The sequence below is a fragment of the Arachis stenosperma genome, chromosome 1 (assembly GCF_014773155.1).
Source record: "Arachis stenosperma cultivar V10309 chromosome 1, arast.V10309.gnm1.PFL2, whole genome shotgun sequence".
Taxonomy (NCBI): Eukaryota; Viridiplantae; Streptophyta; class Magnoliopsida; order Fabales; family Fabaceae; genus Arachis; species Arachis stenosperma.
Window position 1 is genome coordinate 94921687 of NC_080377.1, and position 18390 is coordinate 94940076.

At 35.1% G+C, this 18390-nt stretch overlaps 2 protein-coding genes across 5 annotated transcripts; one reads left to right on the forward strand and one right to left on the reverse strand.

Moving 5' to 3' along the window:
* The first annotated feature begins 6135 nt into the window (after nucleotides 1-6135).
* LOC130965604 (probable apyrase 7) lies at nucleotides 6136-9224 on the forward strand. Of its 4 annotated transcripts, none has more exons than XM_057890379.1 (3): nucleotides 6136-6282; nucleotides 6480-7592; nucleotides 8119-8962. In XM_057890379.1, exons 2-3 carry the CDS (start codon nucleotides 6779-6781, stop codon nucleotides 8667-8669), a joined length of 1365 nt encoding a protein of 454 aa, XP_057746362.1. In that variant the 5' UTR covers nucleotides 6136-6282; nucleotides 6480-6778; the 3' UTR covers nucleotides 8670-8962. The 4 variants fall into 4 exon arrangements, with proteins under 4 accessions (XP_057746362.1, XP_057746376.1, XP_057746369.1 ...); XM_057890386.1 differs by having other exon boundaries at nucleotides 6146-7592; nucleotides 8119-8250; nucleotides 8334-8672; XM_057890393.1 differs by having other exon boundaries at nucleotides 6145-7592; nucleotides 8334-8672.
* A 354-nt stretch (nucleotides 9225-9578) lies between these two features.
* LOC130965629 (uncharacterized) lies at nucleotides 9579-11640 on the reverse strand. The gene is made up of 2 exons (XM_057890396.1): nucleotides 11224-11640; nucleotides 9579-10201 (listed from the first exon to the last, which is right to left on the reverse strand). The coding sequence occupies exons 1-2, from the start codon at nucleotides 11436-11438 to the stop codon at nucleotides 9757-9759; spliced, it is 660 nt and encodes a 219-aa protein (XP_057746379.1). The 5' UTR covers nucleotides 11439-11640; the 3' UTR covers nucleotides 9579-9756.
* Between the last annotated feature and the right edge of the window lie 6750 nt (nucleotides 11641-18390).

Genomic DNA, 18390 nt, shown 5'->3' on the forward strand with positions numbered 1-18390 from the left:
TCCTTCCTACTTTACCACCTGTAATACAGAGCTTTTGAATACAGCACAGACAATTTAACAGCAGAGATAGTTTAACTATGGAAAATAATTTCATTCAATAGAAGTTGAATTATAAATGCAAATTTTTACGGCATGTGTTCTATTTACATGTCTAAATATCATTAGAATCTATCTGGCAATATAGACTCAATAACAATGATGATGGCTTGGGCAGTCTTATTGCATAACTTCCTCTAATGGCTTCAGCTTTGTTTTGATTCATTTCATGGAATAGAATCCGGGAAGCATATTCTACTCTAAAGTGATCCACCTCGTCCTACAGTTAAAAGGAATATTGTGTTTAATGAACGATGTTAATTGAGTAAAGTAATACAGAGTTATTTAGTTTTAAACACATTTACCTGGGTCCAGTTGTCCCACTCATACTTCAACCTTTTAATGTTTTCGGGCTGAATTATCTCAAGCCACTTCATTACGTAAATAGCACAGTCATAGCTGAAAACTAAGAAAATAAATTACAAATTACATATAGGAAAGTTTAATTTTCAGAGTTAAAGATTTATACCTTGTCTTTTGGCCTCAGATGTTAAGGTATGGCGGTTCAATTTTCTTGTCCTTGTCCTTTGTCTTCAGAGGTGGCCCTCCAGCATATACTCTAATTCGTGAAATTACATATCCCTTAAAACATAAAACAAATTAGTAATACATGGATAAATTAAATAAACGAAGATACCCAAAGGAGCACAAACTTAAACCTTATTTTGAACAGAAATACACCCAAATATTAAAATATAAAACACAGAACCAACTTACAATGAATGTATTTAGGGCTGTTCTCTTATCAGACGGAGATTTCGTGTGATAAGGTTGACTATATAAAATTTCCGCTTTCTTGTATCAGCCAACCATAACCACCAATGGTCCAAATGGCAAACAGGTGCAAAAATCTGAAATATGTTCCGATTGAACACTGTTTTAATTTATTTGGCACATAAGTAAAAAATGGTAATAAGAAGTTTTTGAAATGAAAACTTACATAACGATGTGATGCTAATTTTTTAAGGTCCAAGAAGGGTATAAACATTGGGTAGTCTTCCACCCTGAATGGCCTATTGGTTTTAGCGTTTAAGAATACCCCTTCTGGATGATTTACAATGGTCATGTTCTGCAAAAATTGTGAACACCCAAATGAATACCAAAAATACACCCAAACGAATGCAAAAAATAAACCCAAATGAATACACAACTTACACCTAATTGAACACAAAAAATACACCCAAATGAACACATAAAATACACGCAATGTAAGGAAGAAAATACACCCTAAGGAATGCAGAAAATACACCCAAAATTTGTGTAACCAACCCTTACCACAATATCAGGGGGAGACAATATACTTCTTCTTGAAACCTTTTAATCTTTTGCTGGTTTAGGATGAGGTACATGGCAGAGACAATCTAGAAAAAGATGCCAAAATCAATTTACATCAATCAGCATTGCAGTTAATTTTGGTGATAAAAACATTTATGTTATTGTAATATTACCTCAGCTTCTATATGCATTTCAACTGCGAGTGATGCAAGGTGGACTTTTGACAAAATGTATTTACCTTGGGCTTGGAGTGTGCACACGGTGTCAAACTCATTAGTTAGTCCATTTGCGTATCTTTTCACTCGTATGGCCCAGAGGTAACATTTCTCTTTCATGTCAAAAGTAAGTTCATTCGTCCTCGCAGGAGTTTCAAACTTCTCGAAACTCTCTGCGCCACTCTCCATTGGAATCTGCAGACTTTTTTCTTTTGTTGTCACCCCATCACTTGCAATTTTGTGTACCAGATCCCCTAATTATTCTAGCATTTTTAGGGTTTCTGGAGTTTTTTTTCCTCCCTCCTTCTTGCGTTGACACTCCCTCATGTGTTGGTGCTTCTTCTTGGCTTGAATTAGTCAAGCCAAGGCTGAATGATGACAACAAATCTGCTTTAGGAACATACGATGCTGTCCATGCCATCATCATCAGCGCAGCAGCGTCTTCTGGGGCTGGATTACTGCGTGATCATGTATAACGTATTATAAGAATAAGAATATACGGATGATAACCAAACATTGATTTTACTCTGATGAACTTACATTTTAGATGGAGTTGGGGGAAGTGTGGGTGTGCTTTCTACAAGTTGTTGGGGGGTTCAGGAGTGCTGCACAGTACATAAAATTAATCATGATGTAAAAAAACTAGTCCTGGATCAATCGTGAAAATATACACCCCAACAGGGGCAATATACACCCAAACTATAACCAAATATACACCCAACATTATTTATTACCTTTTTGTAGTTCCTTCAATTTGTAGCAGAGAGGTTGGTTCATTTTCTGTCTCAGGTGTTTGTTCATTTTTCGGCATAGAGGTTGTTTGAGACAGTGGTAGACAAACTTGAATCGAAACTCTAAACAAGAAGAAAAATAAAAGGTTAAAAATGCCTTTGAAAATAAAAAGGTTATAAGGTTGAAATATTTTTGAAAAATTCACATTGCAAGCCCTTCATATTGTGTCTCTTCCCTCACAACCATCATATTCTCTTCAAATAGATTCTACCTAAAATACACCATAAGAAAGTCAATAATACACCCGAACAATTCAAAAGAAAGACAGGCTTTGTTTTTTGAGAACTTACATACTTGCAGTTTTTGCTTTTTTTTCTTGCCTTTTTTTTTCTCGAATAAAACAATAAAGGGCTTTTTTTTTCTAAAAAAAAATATATACAGAATTAGAAGTAGAAAGTAATAAAAGAATAAAAGCAACGGTTGCTCTCTGTTGGTTTGTTTACGCTACTTTGTTTTGTGTGTCCTTGAGAGGAAGGATCATCACTTCCCAAGTTTACATCCGGTATTCTAAACATAATAGAGTACATGTTATTCACAAAAAATACAACACTATTAAATCATGATAACAAGATTTTATCAAATAAAGCTTCTTACATTTCAGATGAGACATAGTGACCTTCCGTCGATCGCAGGTCAGCTTCCTTTTCCCTGCGAAACAAGAAACAATTATTAGCAAAGTAAACACCCTAAAATCTGAAATATACACCCCAACAAGACATACCCTTCTGCAGTAGATTTTTCATTGTTTTTCCTTAAGAATTCATCTAAATCTTTAGTTCCAATTTCAGATCTGACAGTAAATGCATAAAAGAACATGTTAACAAATATAATTTTGATGATAGACGGTAATATAGCTTACAAAGTATTGTACCCATAATAGGATTGAGCTTGCTCAGGAGATGAATCCTCAACAACGACCTTTTTCTTTTTGGATTGTGTCTTGGGGGAAAAAACAAGTATGAATCAAAAATACAAAATTGATTTGATCACAAAATACTATCCAAAGAAGTGCTTACTTTTTTGGTGTTCTCTGAATTTTTTTCTTTGTTTTTTTGTTTCTCCACTGGTGATGATTCTTCACTTCTATAAGTTAATAAGAGACACTCTGTTAATACATGAAATCTTGATAATAAATCCAAAGAAAAAGAGTAATAATTTCAGAACATTACTTATCAGTTGATTCAGATTCTGAATCAGAATCCTCCTGAATCTTCTTTCTTTTTTTGGACTCCATTTTGGAAGACAAGCAATCATTATTTAAAAACATTCTAAAAGGGATAAAATACACCCAAATGTATGCACAAGATACACCTAAATGAATACACAAAATACACCCAAAATAAAATACACCCAAATGGATAAACAAAATACATGCAAGTATGTTACTTACTTTTTGGCTTTTCGGGTGGGTTGTTTTCTTGTTGAATCCTCTGAGTCTTCTTCAGTCTCAGACTCAGAGGTAGAATGGTCACTTTCAATTGTTTCAGCCTCAGATGATAATGTTGAACTTGCCTTCCTTTTTTTTTGGTTTCTTCCTTTTTTCTTTTTTCTTTATTTCTTTCATTTTTTCCTTTGTGTTGGCCATCTTTACAATCCCCTGAAACATTAGAAATTTTAGTTAGCAGTATTCAGGTAAATAAAATACACCCAATATATTTTTTCACTTACCATATGATCCTCCATTTCTGCCCTCATTCTTTCAACTAACTGCTCCTTAGTCCAGTTGGCAATCCAGGGTTCTGGAGGTCTTTTTTCCCTCTTCTTGTCTTTATTTTTTTACAGATGAAAGTAAATTATCATCAGGGTAAACAGGCAGCCGTCAATTGCCTTTTTCTTTTTCAAATTGTAATCTGTTATGCCCTTGATGATAAAATTTAAAACATGTGCTCCCCAGTTCCGCTCTGTTATTGTGTCCATCTTGAAAATTGGGGCCAGGTGCACAGGTGAGATTTTGTTTATTGTCGTTGGTAATAGAAACGCCATCTGTATATAGAGGATGAAAATCCTCTTAAACATGAGGCGGTCCTGTTCATTATCAACGACAATAGCCATCATCTCATCTGTCAGATTTTTTAGCGTCTTACCCTGGAATCTTCTAAAAATTTGTTTGTCATCTTCAGAAAGATTCTTATAATTCACTTTCTGAGGAAATAGATCTCATACAAAAAGGAAAACAACATAGTATGAAAATAAGTTCAAATACACCCAAGCATCAATTGAAATACAACTGAATATGGCTCATATACACCTATAATTTTTAGCAAGTTACCTGACGCGTTGATGCCAAGCGCAGCCCCTATTGTTTTTTATCTTACTTTAAATGAATCGTAGCCGGTTTCCAGTCTGTTTTCCCCTAATTTGAAGGAGTTAGCCAACTCCCTTAATATTTGGTGATGCACCCTTAGCGGCGGGATGTGCATCAGGCCACCAAATCCCAAATCCCTAACAATCGTTTTCTTCTCCTTGCTCATGTTTCTGAATTTCTCACTTAACAAATGTGTTGCACACTTAAGGTCTTTGGTTTGCTGTAAACAAAGCAAAATTATAGTTAGATATATTTCTATTATATAAAACTGATTTCATCGAAGACATATATTTGTTACATTTTTTCCAGCTTGGTTTCTACCTGCCATTTTTTCTGAAATGAAAAATACACCCATATATATCAGTAAGATACACCCATAGATATGATTTAGATACAGCCATAGATATGAGTCAGATACACCCATAGATATCAGTCAGATATCACTCAAACATGCATTAATATACAAGGTCAAGCAACATTAAAAGGTCAAGTAATATACACCCATGGACAAGCAAATATTAGAACAGTTACAACTGTTGACTATATTACAGTATATCAGTTCAGAAATATACACCCAACAAATTATGCCATATACACCCAAAAATTTACTCCATATACACCCACCAAATTACGTAATATACTCCAAAAAATCAGTTACGAGAAGAACTAGAACAACAAGAACAGTAACACCTAGAACAACTAAGAAGAACAGTATAACCTATAACCAAGAATAACAGTAAGACCTAGAACAAGTAGAACATTAAAAACTGTAAATGAGACCTAGAACAAGAAGAACAGTAAAACCTAGAAGAACGTAGAAGAACAGTAAAACCTAGTTCTTCGATTTCGAAATATGGAAAATATACAAGATGAGTAAAATAGTAACGTAACGTACCTTGAGTATTATAACTTCGTTTTTTCTGGAGATTGTTGATGGAGAGTTGTAATCTTCGCGACGAATCCTATCTCTGTAGTTTGGAATGTTACTCGAAAATGGACGGTTTGTGTTTTCTTCGAAGGACTTGGAGAAGTGGAAGAGTGCGCCATTAAGGAGCGCTATTCGCGAAGAGCAACCATTGAGTGGGGCGCGTGTAATTTACGCTCCATTCAAAGTGAGTGAGTGCGCGTGTGAATGAAATGTGGGTTGGGAACTTGTAAAACTTGCAGGGCCTTTTTGCTTGTATGTGTAGCAAGTCCGTAACTTTTCAAACACAAAATAACTTATTTAAAAGTTATTATTAATAAAAGTCCTTATATTTTAAACTTCTTTTTCAAAAGAATTTATTTAAGAAGTTTAGCCAAACTGGCCCTAAATGAATATTCTTTTATCTCACTTTTTATTATTTTGCATGATAATATAATATTTCTAATAGCGAAAGCTTGATGAAGGATGACTTCAATATTTAGTAAGTTAGAATGATAATATAATATTTATTATTTCTAATTGGGCCCTTTTTCTTTCTTTCGTTTGTTTTTTTAAAACTTAAATTGCCCCAAAAAGATTAACCGAAAAGAACCAAGTTTGCAGAGAACTCAGATCTGAAATTTCAATAGCAACACCATTCAAAGATAATTGCGGATCAAAAATCAAAGTACCAGGTTCGTCAATCCTTTTTTCTATATTTTCATTACTAGGTTTCCAAGCTACAAGTGAATTCATCATAGTTGGAGCTGAACCTCTGATTTATTACGTAACTAAGGACTAATAATACATGAAAGAAATAACGGGTTTGGTATTAGACTTTTCTTTTTTTGTTCCCTTATTCTAATGGAATTCCCCAAATCCCCTTCCAAAGACAAACGATTCGTCAATCGCAAATGGATTTTGAGAATCCTTGCAGCAATTTTGGTCACTCTGCTGTTGTTACTGGGTTTTCATTTGGAGTCAGATTATGGTAGAAATGGTCACTTCAATGCGGCATCGTATTACACTGTTGTTGTGGATTGTGGAAGCACTGGTACACGGGTGAACGTGTATGAGTGGAAGATTGGGGTTATAAGCAATGGTAGCTTGCCAATTCTGCTGAATTCTTATCCTGATAACAGTTCAACAACAAAGAACTCACTCTGGAAGAGTTCTTGTCAGTATCACTGTATGCAAACTGAACCCGGGTTGGACAAGTTTGTGAATGATTCTTCGGAAGTGAGGAATTCTTTGGAACCATTGATTGCTTGGGCAGAGAATGTGGTCCCACGCGAAATGCATAGGGAAACACCTGTTTTTGTTCTGGCCACTGCTGGTCTGAGGAGGCTTCCGGGAAGTGATGCCGTGCGAGTTTTGGAAGATGTTGAGGTAGTTGTGAAAGGTCATTCATTTATGTGTAGGAAGAGTTGGATAAGGGTTTTGAGTGGGAGGGAAGAAGCTTATTATGGTTGGGTGGCTTTGAATTACAAGATGGGAAGATTTGGTGGTTATCATGGTGATAGTACTTTTGGGCTTCTTGATTTGGGTGGCTCGTCGTTGCAGATTGTGGTAGAGGTAGACAATGGTGCTGGAGATGATTCTCATGTTATCACATCAAGGATTAGTTCAATTGAGCATAATATTGTGGCATACTCGTTGCCTGCATTTGGTTTAAATGAAGCGTTTGAAAGGACAGTTCTTATGCTCAGAAATAGTCAAATTGCAGAAGGAATTGGAGGTGTCTCTATTATCAGACATCCTTGTTTGATGTCTACTTTTGCACAAAATTATACCTGCAATTCTTGCTCTGCATTTGACGCCACATATCAGAAAAATCATAGCCAACCCAATGAAACAAAACCTCGGTCTTTACGACTTATTGGAGATCCTGATTGGGAGCAATGCAAGGAAATAGCTATTGCTGCTTCAATGAACTCAAGCAATACTAAAGTTCCACATCCAAATGCTGGCAAAGACTGCGAAGCAAGTTCATTTTCTCATATTGGTAAGTTTATATAGTTTGAATTTATGCACTCCTAAGTTGTTTCGGGATGATGAAATTTTTCTCATAGCTCTTTAACTCTTTATACATTATATGTTAATTAAAAGTTGCAAAACTCATTTTGGCTAAGCAAATTCTTTATCAGAGTTCATCACCGGCATAAGTAAGAAATTTACCATTGGGTTTTTGTCTCAATTTGTCACCCCTTTACCAGAATTATCGACAGAAAAGATCACATTAAAAAAAGAAAAGAAGCAACAGTGAAATCCAATACTACATACACAAATTTGATACCAAAATGGTTTACTTCTCAAGTGTTGATAACGTGAAAATGCATTACTTTTCATGATTAGCGTGTAGTCTACCCCCTATTGTCATTGCAGGGATCCCCATTGGCCCACCCACCAGAAGGCAAAAGAACAAGGAAATCGGAAGGGGGGGGGGGGGGGTGGTTTTACTTTGGATTTTGTTTCCATGATTTTCACATAAAAATGCAGAAACTTATTATGCTTCATTTTGCACCTTACAGGCATCAGTCTACTTAATTTAACAGCTATTGCACACCCAATCAAGCGCTTTCATGCTTTGTCTGGTTTCTTTTTTGTCTACAACAAGCTTAATTTGAGCCCAAGAGCCAACCTAACAATGGTTTGGGAGTCAGGCAAACAGATATGTTCAAATTTATGGGATAGCTTGAGCAGTATTTCTGATAATTCAAATTACATGGGACAATTTTGTTTCCAGGTGGCTTATATGGCATCTTTGATCGACTATGGAATGTGTCTTGGTGATGTTGAAGTGGTGTTTGGTCCAGGTGATGTTTCCTGGACGTTAGGAGCTGCAATGGTTGAAGGTAAATTTCTCTGGTTAAATTCAACAAACCGCAAAGCAGAGACTATCATCTCAACCTTAAAGAATGTCAAGGTCGTTTCTTCTCCAACTTTGCTCTTTGCTGTACTTGTATTTGTTTTATTGATTGTTAATTGTAGCCAAATCAAGCTACCAATGCCAAGCAGGAGGGCTTCTGCTTCTGGCTTATCGTTGCCAACATATACTCATATAAGACGGCGTTCTTTTTAGCTATTAATTCAGTGTTCTTGATCATTCTGATCTTTGCATAACTTCATTTTAATAAGACATGATACTAAGTGGTTTGAAACTTGGTGCTTATTTAATTGGGTCATCAAAAATTTAAAACCACACACCTAGAGGAAAGTGGCTTTCATACCAAGCTTTTGATGCCAATTGGCAAACGTTAATGAAAGATAGTGGGAAAAACTCTCACGTATTCATTGCTGATTCTTCAATTGATATATTGATATATAAGAATGATATTTGTACACCTAAAGTTATGCTATTCATGTATTTGGCGATATCTGAGATTAAGTCCGTGTGGCTTGTGAATTTGAAACTAAAGCTGGTCATAGACTCGTAGTAGCTATTCTTTAAAAATGATTGAGTACTTGTGCAATCTTGACGTGTAATATTGCTGGTAATTTAGCCTGCTTGTAAAGGTTATTGTTTGAAAATCAATCAAACATGTGATTCATTCGTTATCTTCTTAATTTTTCATGGGTCTGCTGGTGGATCCCGTGACGCCGGAGCTTTCACTGGCTAAGGACAATTTTGTACCGGTATTTTCCACTTTACAGAAGTTAAGTTTTATTAGCTTTAAAGCAACGTTATGTCTAAAACATAGACGTAGAATTGTAGAAACTCGCCTAAGCTTTGTGAAAAGTTGATTGTTGTGAAAGACATTTCATTTGGTTATTAAAAAGTAGGTAGATAAACTTCTCCTTTTTGCGGTACTTGATTGTTGTAATCCATAGTTTGTGGAGCGCGGATCGCCCCTTACTACTTGAAATAGAAATTCGTACTTTTCTTTCCATACCATTTTCTACCATCCAAATCCTATATGTAGAATTTGACTAATAAAATAATTATTTTTTCACATTCTAAAAGGAAAAACAAATGCACAAACTATAGACCACAACCACATGAAGGAGGCAGTTCCAGTTGCAAAAGGGAAAAAGAAAAATATTTTTCAAGTGAGTCTGATCTCTTTAGATATAAAGTTATTAACATATAGTCATATACAAATGCTATTACAGAATATTATGATTGACAACATTTGCATCCATATACTAGATGATCACCAACAATTCTTTCAATATGCTGCAACACCAACTGATTTACAACCCAAATCAGGGGCATCAATGTCGATCCAAACCTCATTCCGGCGCTTAATGATCTTAAAAGGAGCATCATACTGAGCAATGGAGTAAGAACTCCTGGCAGAAGTTGAGTCAACCCAAGGGGACCTGCTGAGGCTGGTGGCAAGCTTTTGAGCTTCTTTGACAACCCTATCATCCTTGGCAAAACCAGAGAACTCTCTGACCGCAATGCAGTGGCTGGCGAATTTGTGGGGCTTGATGTTGAGTTCTGGCAATGGGAGTGGTGGGGTGGCTTGGAACTTGACAGGCAAGTAAAGACTAACATAATACCCTTGTGATTCGAGGGGTCCAGCTCCGGGGACCATTGTTGTCAGCACCGGAGCAGTCATGGGAATTCGAGAGAAGTTAAGGTTGGCACCTTGTATGAATTGAAACAACCTACAAAGGTTCAAAACAAACAACTGCTGTATTTGAACACCTAAAAGAATACGTCTATGGACATAATCATAATAATAAAATGGTTAAGAATAACAAAGCTACTAAATTTTTTACATTGTCCAATGTATTAAGACAAACTTCTTGGTTTTAATCCTTGACAATAAGTAAATTTAACAAAACCAACAGAAAAGCACGGCCTTGAATCTTGATGACCCAAACTAAATAAATTTCAACAATCTTCAGCCTTGACGCTATAGGGTGTGTTTGGATTTGCGTTGGAGAAGAGAGAAGGGCGTTTGAGCTTCTTGAACGTTCATCTTTGTGTTTGGCAACATTTTTATCCTCTAAACGCAGAAGTGATTTCTATGTTAAACCCACGTTTACCAGAAGCTATAAATTCTAGCTTTTCCGTTTACCTTTTCACGTTGGATTAAAAATTATGTTGTATGTACCAATTATGTCCTTCATTATTTATATGTTTGTTTTTTTTTATAATATTTTTTCTAATACTCTCTTATGCATATTATTGTTTTTTTTATTTATATGAGTTTTTTAATTGTTATTGTTATTTCTTTTTTACATGGAATATTTTTTTACTTTGTATTATGATTCTATTAATCCTATTAGAGTACTAAAGAATATTGAAAATACTAAAAAAATATTAAAATTTATTTAAATATTTAAAATAAAATTATAAAATAACATAAAATAATTATTTAAATTCATGTCCTTTTCTGTAATTTTTTACCTAAAAGTGATTTTGAATAATATAATCCAAACAATATTTAGTTTACTATAATTCATTTTGAATAAAAATTGCCAAACATAAACTACGTTAATATTAACCCATTTTTGATCAAAATCAATTTTACAAAATCAATTTTATATAAACCTCAGTTTACAAACTATAATCCAAACACACACATAATTTTGGCAGCAATGGTTCCTAAATTCTACTAACCCATTCTAGGATATTGAATTGAATCTTGGTGTGGATAGAAAGTAATAAATAGGTAGCGTACCTGTGGAAACCGTTCCAGGTGGCTTTCTGGAAGGAAAGTTGAAGAAGAGCAGGAGCGGACATCCAAACAGAGTGTCGATAGAGCCTGATCTCGAATTCCGACTCCTTATGGACTAGCGTGTACTGCGGTGATTCGATCGCACTACAAAATGCCACCAAAAGCAGCAAATTGACCACAAACACCGCCGCTGTCTTCTTCATCACCATCATCTCCATTCCCCCTCGGCCTTCGCTCAACCTATCTTATGTGCCACGTTGCCAATACTGTTGCTATTTTATTTTATTTTATTATTATTTTAGCCGTGTTCGCTGGTTTCGCTCTTTGTTTTTGCTGTTCAGACGAAAGGCAGTTTAATTATAGGATTGGAGAAGGTTTGGAGAAGGCAAAAACAGTTCGAATATACCAACGACTTATACCGTGACAAACTTTTGTTAGGTACTGAAATGATTTTTTCCCTGATAAATAAAACTATAATTAATCTCTACATACAGATCATTTAACCAATCAAGGAAGAAAAAATATATAATGCTACAAAATTACTTGGAAGATGATAAATTTACATTCATTTAACTAAAAGAAAAAAAATAAAAAAAGAAAAATAAAAAATGCAGCATTAAAAAAAATAATTTTGTGCATTTACAGCAGATTTTCAGTATAAAACTAAGACATCTTTGTGTATTATTAAAAATTTTCGATATATTTGTACTGATAAATTATACATATTTCAAAACTCTTCATCTTCTTCCTCATTATCTTCCGACACTTCTTCTTTTTCTTTTATTTCATCAGCATCATCATCTTCTTTTTTTTCCTATTAATTTTTTTCTTCCTATTTTACCTTTTTAAGTTTCTTTTTGTTTTACTCTCTTAATAAGAATAAAAATAAAAAAATCAAAAAAAGAAGGAGAAGAAACACATAATGCTGTAAAATTACTTAGAAGAGGATGAACATACATTCATTCAACTAAAAGAAAAGAAAGAAATAAGAAAAAAACTAAGATATTTATGTATATTCTTAAGAATTTTCGGTGTATTTGTACTGATAAATTCTCCATAATTCAAAACTCTTCCTCTTTCTCCTTCTCATCTTCTGCTTCTTCTTCTTCTTCTTCTTCTTTTTCAGCATCATCATCATCATCAACTTCATTTTTTTCTTATTCATCTTTTCCTTCTTGTTTTACCTTTTTAAGTTTCTTCTTATTTTACTTTCTTAACAAGAATAAAAAAATCAAATAAAGAAAAAGAAGAAACACATAATACTGTAAAATTATGATGAACTTATATTCATTCAACTAAAAAAAAAAGGAAATAAAAGAATAAAAAATGCAACATTAAAGAAAATATTATTGTGCATTTGTAGCAAATTTCAATATAAAACTAAGATGTTTATGTGTATTGTTAAGAATTTTGGGTGTATCTTGTATGGATAAATTTTGCATAATTTAAAATTATTCCTCTTCCTTCTTCTCATCTTCTACTATTTCTTCTTCTTCATCTTATTATATCATTTTCTCGTCATTTTTTTGGGAGGAAAGATTAAACAAAAAAAACATATATAATATTGCAAAATCAATAGAAAGGGAAGGAGGCAAAAAAATACAGCAACAACAGCAGTAATAAAAAATACGACAAAGCGGAAGAAGAAGAAACACGATGAAAAAGAAGGAGGAGCACAAAGAAGAAGGAGAAGGAGGAAGAGGAGGAGGAATGTCGGATAGAAACGTTAGAGGAAGAACGGCGTAATTTTACGCGTGTGTTGTGTAAGTCGATTTTGTTAGGTTAAGGTTGATTTATTTAGATTTATTTGCAAAAAAAATTGTATGTATAGCAAGATTGATAAAAATAATGATATCTAACAAATAATTTGAGAAGATATAAAAATTTAACAAACAAGGTTAAATGTCAAGTACGTTTTTATTTAAAAAATTGAAAACTAAGATGAAGATGTATAATGTAGCACAGCCTCTAAAGGAAGAAAAAATCGTATGGATAATTTGTATGGTGAGACACAACTTGCGAAATCGTGCACAATAAATAATCTTCCTTTGCATCATTGTTTCGCGTGTAGAGTAAAATGAGAAAAGGTTTATGCGTTTTTGTGAACGGAAGATAATAATTTAGTTTTAAGTTGCAATTTGGGACATAAAATACAAACACACTTGCTTGAAATTTTATTTAAGCAGAATAAAGAAAAATTAACATTATGTGGTTGCAAGGAATGAAGTATGTGAGAATAAAGGCTAATGAATTAGACACCTCTGATTTTAAGTTTTGGTATACAGAAAAAGTGGAAATAAATAGAATAGACATTATTGTTGATAAATAGTCGAAAAAGGATGTTTATTATTGTCGTGGTAACTTTTATCTTTTTATTGTTGTCAATTTTATTTTATCGGTGTCTAACATGGCATTTTGTTGTATAATTACGTAGTTTTAAAGTGTTCTGTAAAAAAAAGGTTAAACCAATTGATTTTGAAAGAAGTGGATGTAAACTTTTAATCGACCCCATTTGATATAGAAAAAAAAAGAAAAGAAAAGAAAAGATAAGATATGTTAATTGCTAAAGAGCCTTTAATAATTTTGTTCTTTAGAAACATAAATTGTAGTTAGGACAGAGAACTTTCTAAGTTTTGAAATAAAAGATACCATTCAATCTTGAAATCAAGGAGATTTCTTTTATGGGGAAAGCATTTTTAAAACCTTCAAGGTCCAGTAAACATTTGAAATTAATAAATATTTCAGTTGCCGGTTCAACAATATTTTTAAATAAGAAGATTGAAATTATTGAAAGTTTAGTGTTTAGATTGTGATAAGTAATATTCACTGCTATTTCGGGTATTACCATATTTTATTTTATGTTAAATCATTAATTCAATATTATTGCTAAGATCGTTGTTCTTATTACCTTTTTTTTAATTATTATTATTATTATTATTATTAACTACATTTTTTCATAAGGCCACTTATATGGTACAGATTTATTTATACAAATTAAAAGAGGTTGTGACAAGTGGCACGGTTGGAGACAGGCTTGGCAAAGCTCTGTCACCTTGTCTGGACTTGCTAGTTGAATGGAGTCGGCTAATGGAATAAAGAGCCAAAGTTGCAAATCTCCAATTGAGTTTAAGGAGGTGGGCTGTCCAATTGTTTTTGTTTTTTCATTTGGGTCATCAGTGATGGCCTCTTTTAATCTAATTGGGCTTATACATCTTCTACTTTGCTTCAGGGTTTTATGGAACAGAGCACTGCTGTAATCCCTCTTCTCCGGTCACCGTCGTCGTGTTCCTCGCTGCTGGAGCTGGGGCCTTGTTCTTTCTGCTCTGCTTTGCCGTCTTTATCTGCTCGCGCCATTCTGAAACCTTTGCTCTGCTCCGTCGTGGTGCCATGCTCTGTCCTTTCAGGCAAATCGATAACTCTCTGCCGTTCACCTCTTTCTCTCAAGCCTCTCGCATCACACTCGATCCTTAGGTATCTCTTTCTCTTTGTCTTTATTGCTTACTTCTTCCTAGTAATTTCATGGAAGTTCTATTTCAGATCATTTTTTCTGATGTGCTGTTATCACATTACCGAATTTAGGGTTTTTCTCTTGTTGATTTTGGTTTTGGTTACATCGAATTTTGATTTTTGTTCACTCCCTGCGATTGTTAATTTTGTGATTGTGCTGCTACTTTAATTTTGGATTTCAATTTTTAATTTTCTTACTGATGCAGAGGTACATAAAGCAGAACAATGACGTTGCTCTCTATGCACTGGGATGGGTATCAATTTCTTTCACTTCTCTACTTTCTTTTCTTCGTGCACCTTATTACCTCATTACTTCTTTTTCCCTTAGGTTCCATGAAGAAAATTATTATTGTTTTAATATAACCGATATGGTACAATTACTTGATTGATTCTATCAAAAGCAAATAAGAATTAAGATACAGGAATCTTAGATATAATTGAGTTATCTTGTCCTTGTTAGTAGTTTTGAATTTTTAGATATAATCCAAATAAAGAAGCTAGTATTAGTAGTTTTGAATTTTGAGCCAATAACAGAAATCCATCTTGCATTGTTTCTTCTCGAGTTCTCTCCGTGCTTTTTGAATTCGCGTCACTTTTGGCTAATGGAGCTCAAGCAGAAGCTGAAGTAGGTAATAACTATGTGTATGCACCTATTGATTTGTCGCCTCATGATAAGTTATTAGTATATTGATCATTCATATAGCATATGAGAATATAATATCTTTTGAAGCTAAAGTATGAGGGTTTTAATCTTTTAAGTATGAAATAGGTATTTTACTCTAATTTAATTATGCCGTGGATTTAATGAATTGGTGAATGACAATTATATTCACAGGGATTTTTTGAAAAGCTCATGAGCAATGCTGTTAATGCTTAGGCACTGCACTTAATATGAGCTGTGTATGTAGCAATATTTAAAGTGCTTTTATGATTTCAGCATCTAATTTATAATTGAAGTTTGGTGTTTAAGTGCTATTTTATTTGTATATATCCATTGCACCTTTATGATTCTATTGAAATTTATATATCAATTGCTGCTCCAAAAAGAATTTAAGACTGTTGAAATTAAAGTTTTATCAAATTGAATTTAAGGCCCTGTTGTGATTGAATTTGTTTCTTTGCCATATACAGCAGTGACCACACAGTAAAAATAATTGATTGTGAAACTTGAAGTTGGTAAAGGTGCTAGTTGGTCATAGAAGGACGCCTTGGGTAGTAAACTTTTTATCTGGCTTTTCATAGTAATTTATTGGATCTATTTCATTAAAAAATGAGCTAACGAGACTTGAGAAACGCATCCAAAATAGTACTTATAACTCCACAATGCTTCACTTGGATTTTCACTTGTGTCTTCAATCATATGCTTTTCATCTAACCTTGCAAGATGCATTTCAGCCACAATGTTGTCAATTGGGTCACATTGCAATAGAGAATGATTCTCCGGTGGGTGTTTCATTGCTTCTTCAAGGCTAAAACTCATGACTCTCCCATCGATCTCAAACGAGTAGGTTCCTGAGTATGCATCTAACTTGAACCTAGAGGTCCTAAAAAATGGTCTCTCAAGTAGGATAGATGCTGCCCTCTCGGACTTTCTTGATGGCATCTTAAGAACGTAAAAATCAATTGGAAACACCAACCCTTTTATATTCACCAATACATCTTCCGTAACACCTGTCACGGTTATTATGCTCTTGTCCGCTAAAACAAATCTTGCTGTCGACCTCTTCAATGGTGGTAGCCTCAATATACGGTATACGGAAAGAGGCATAATGCTAACGCATGCACCGAGATCACACATACAATCTAGAAATTGAACCCCATCTATGGTGCAAGTGACCATGCACGGTCCCGGATCATCACATTTCTCGGGTAATGCTCCCATTAAAGCGGAAATAGAACTCCCCAATGGAATAGTTTCCAACTCAAGAATTCTATCCTTGTTCATGCATAAATCCTTAAGGAATTTTGCATATTTAGGTACTTGATGGATAGCATCAAAGAGGGGGATGGTTACCTCAACTTTCTTGAACATCTCAACCATTTTGGGGTCAAGTTCCATACGCTTCCTAGCTTTCTTTGCAAGTGTAGGAAATGGGATTGGTTGAGCAATTTCTTCTTCCACGGCTCCCTTATTCTTGGGGGCCTCACTTGTTGGTTGAGTCTCTTCATCCTCAACTATGACTTATGCTTCCTCCTCCTCTTCTATTTCTTCTATCTCGATTCCCTCCTCCTCTTGAGTGATTATGATCAGACTTGGGTCCTTTACCTTCTTCTCTTTCAATTAAGTCCTGGATCTCAAGGTAATGGCGTTAATGCCACCCTTGGGATTGGGTTGAGGTTGAGAAGGAATGGCACTAGAATTTGGGGCTTGAAGAGCGGAATTGGAGGGTGGGTCCATGCTTGCAAGAAGAGCTTGTAGAGTAGATGTAAGATCGGTGAGGCCGGAGGCAAGTGTGGTTCGAAGCTCTTTTTGGCCTTGGAGAATGGTCCGGAGTGTATCATCTTGATTGGGAGAAGTGGAATGGCATGTGATTTGAGGGGCTTGTGATTGGCTGGGTTGAGGTGGTGGTCGTTGATGTGGTGGTTGATAGGTTTGGTAGTTTCTTCCTTGATTTTGTTGGGTGTATGGTTGGCTTTGGGAGTATGGTCAGTTTTGTGAGTTGTTGTTGTTCCATCTTTGATTGCCTCCATTGTTGTTTTTGTCCCTACCTCCTTGTTGGTAATTGTCCCTCCATTGGTTGAAGTTGTCCTTCCAATTTTGATTAGAATTGCCACCCCCTTGATTGTAGTTTCCTCCTTGTTGAGGATACCCTTGGTTGAAATTGCTGCCTTGTTGGTAGTATCCTTGATTCGGACGGTCATAAAATTTGTGGGTAGCCGCCAAGGTGTTGTCTTCTTGAAGACTAGGGCACTCGTCCATGTAGTGGGAATAGCAAGAACAAATGCCACACACTTTTTGGGGGACCAATTGTTGACTATATTGTAGAGGAGGTGGTGGAGGGTATTGTTGATGAGGTTGTTGTTGACCCAATTGGAGTTGCTTTAGGATGTTTGTCATCTCGCCTAAGGATTTGGCAAGAGCGGTGGCCTCGCTACTAGAGGATACTTCATTCACGGTCTTTGAGCGGTTGATTCTCCGTCTAACATGTTGGTTGGACTCGGCCAAGTCGCCAATGAGTTGCCATGCTTCCTCCGCCATCTTATTTTTAGACAAAGAACCATTGTTAGAGGAATCCAAAAGAGTCATATCTTGTTCTCGCATCCCTTGGCATATGTAGCCGAGCAACACTTGAGTGTTAATCATGTGGTTGGGGCATGCGTCAAGAAGTTTGCAAAACCGCTCCCAATACTCGCATAGGGGTTCCATTTCGCCTTGCACAATGCATGAGATCTCCTTCCTTAGTTTGTCCATCCTTTCCGGGGGCAAGAATTCTTCTAGGAACCCTCTTCTAAGCAAGTCCCAATCGGAAATAACATCACTAGGTAAAGTGTAAAACCACTCTTTAGCTTTATCCTCAAGAGAGAATGGGAAAGCAGACAACCATATAGCAACTTCATCGGATCCTTCCCGTCTAGTTGTTGAGCATATACTATGAAAATCCTTGAGGTGTCGAATAGGATCTTGTGCGGGAAGTCCATGGAACTTAGGTAGGAGGTGAATCA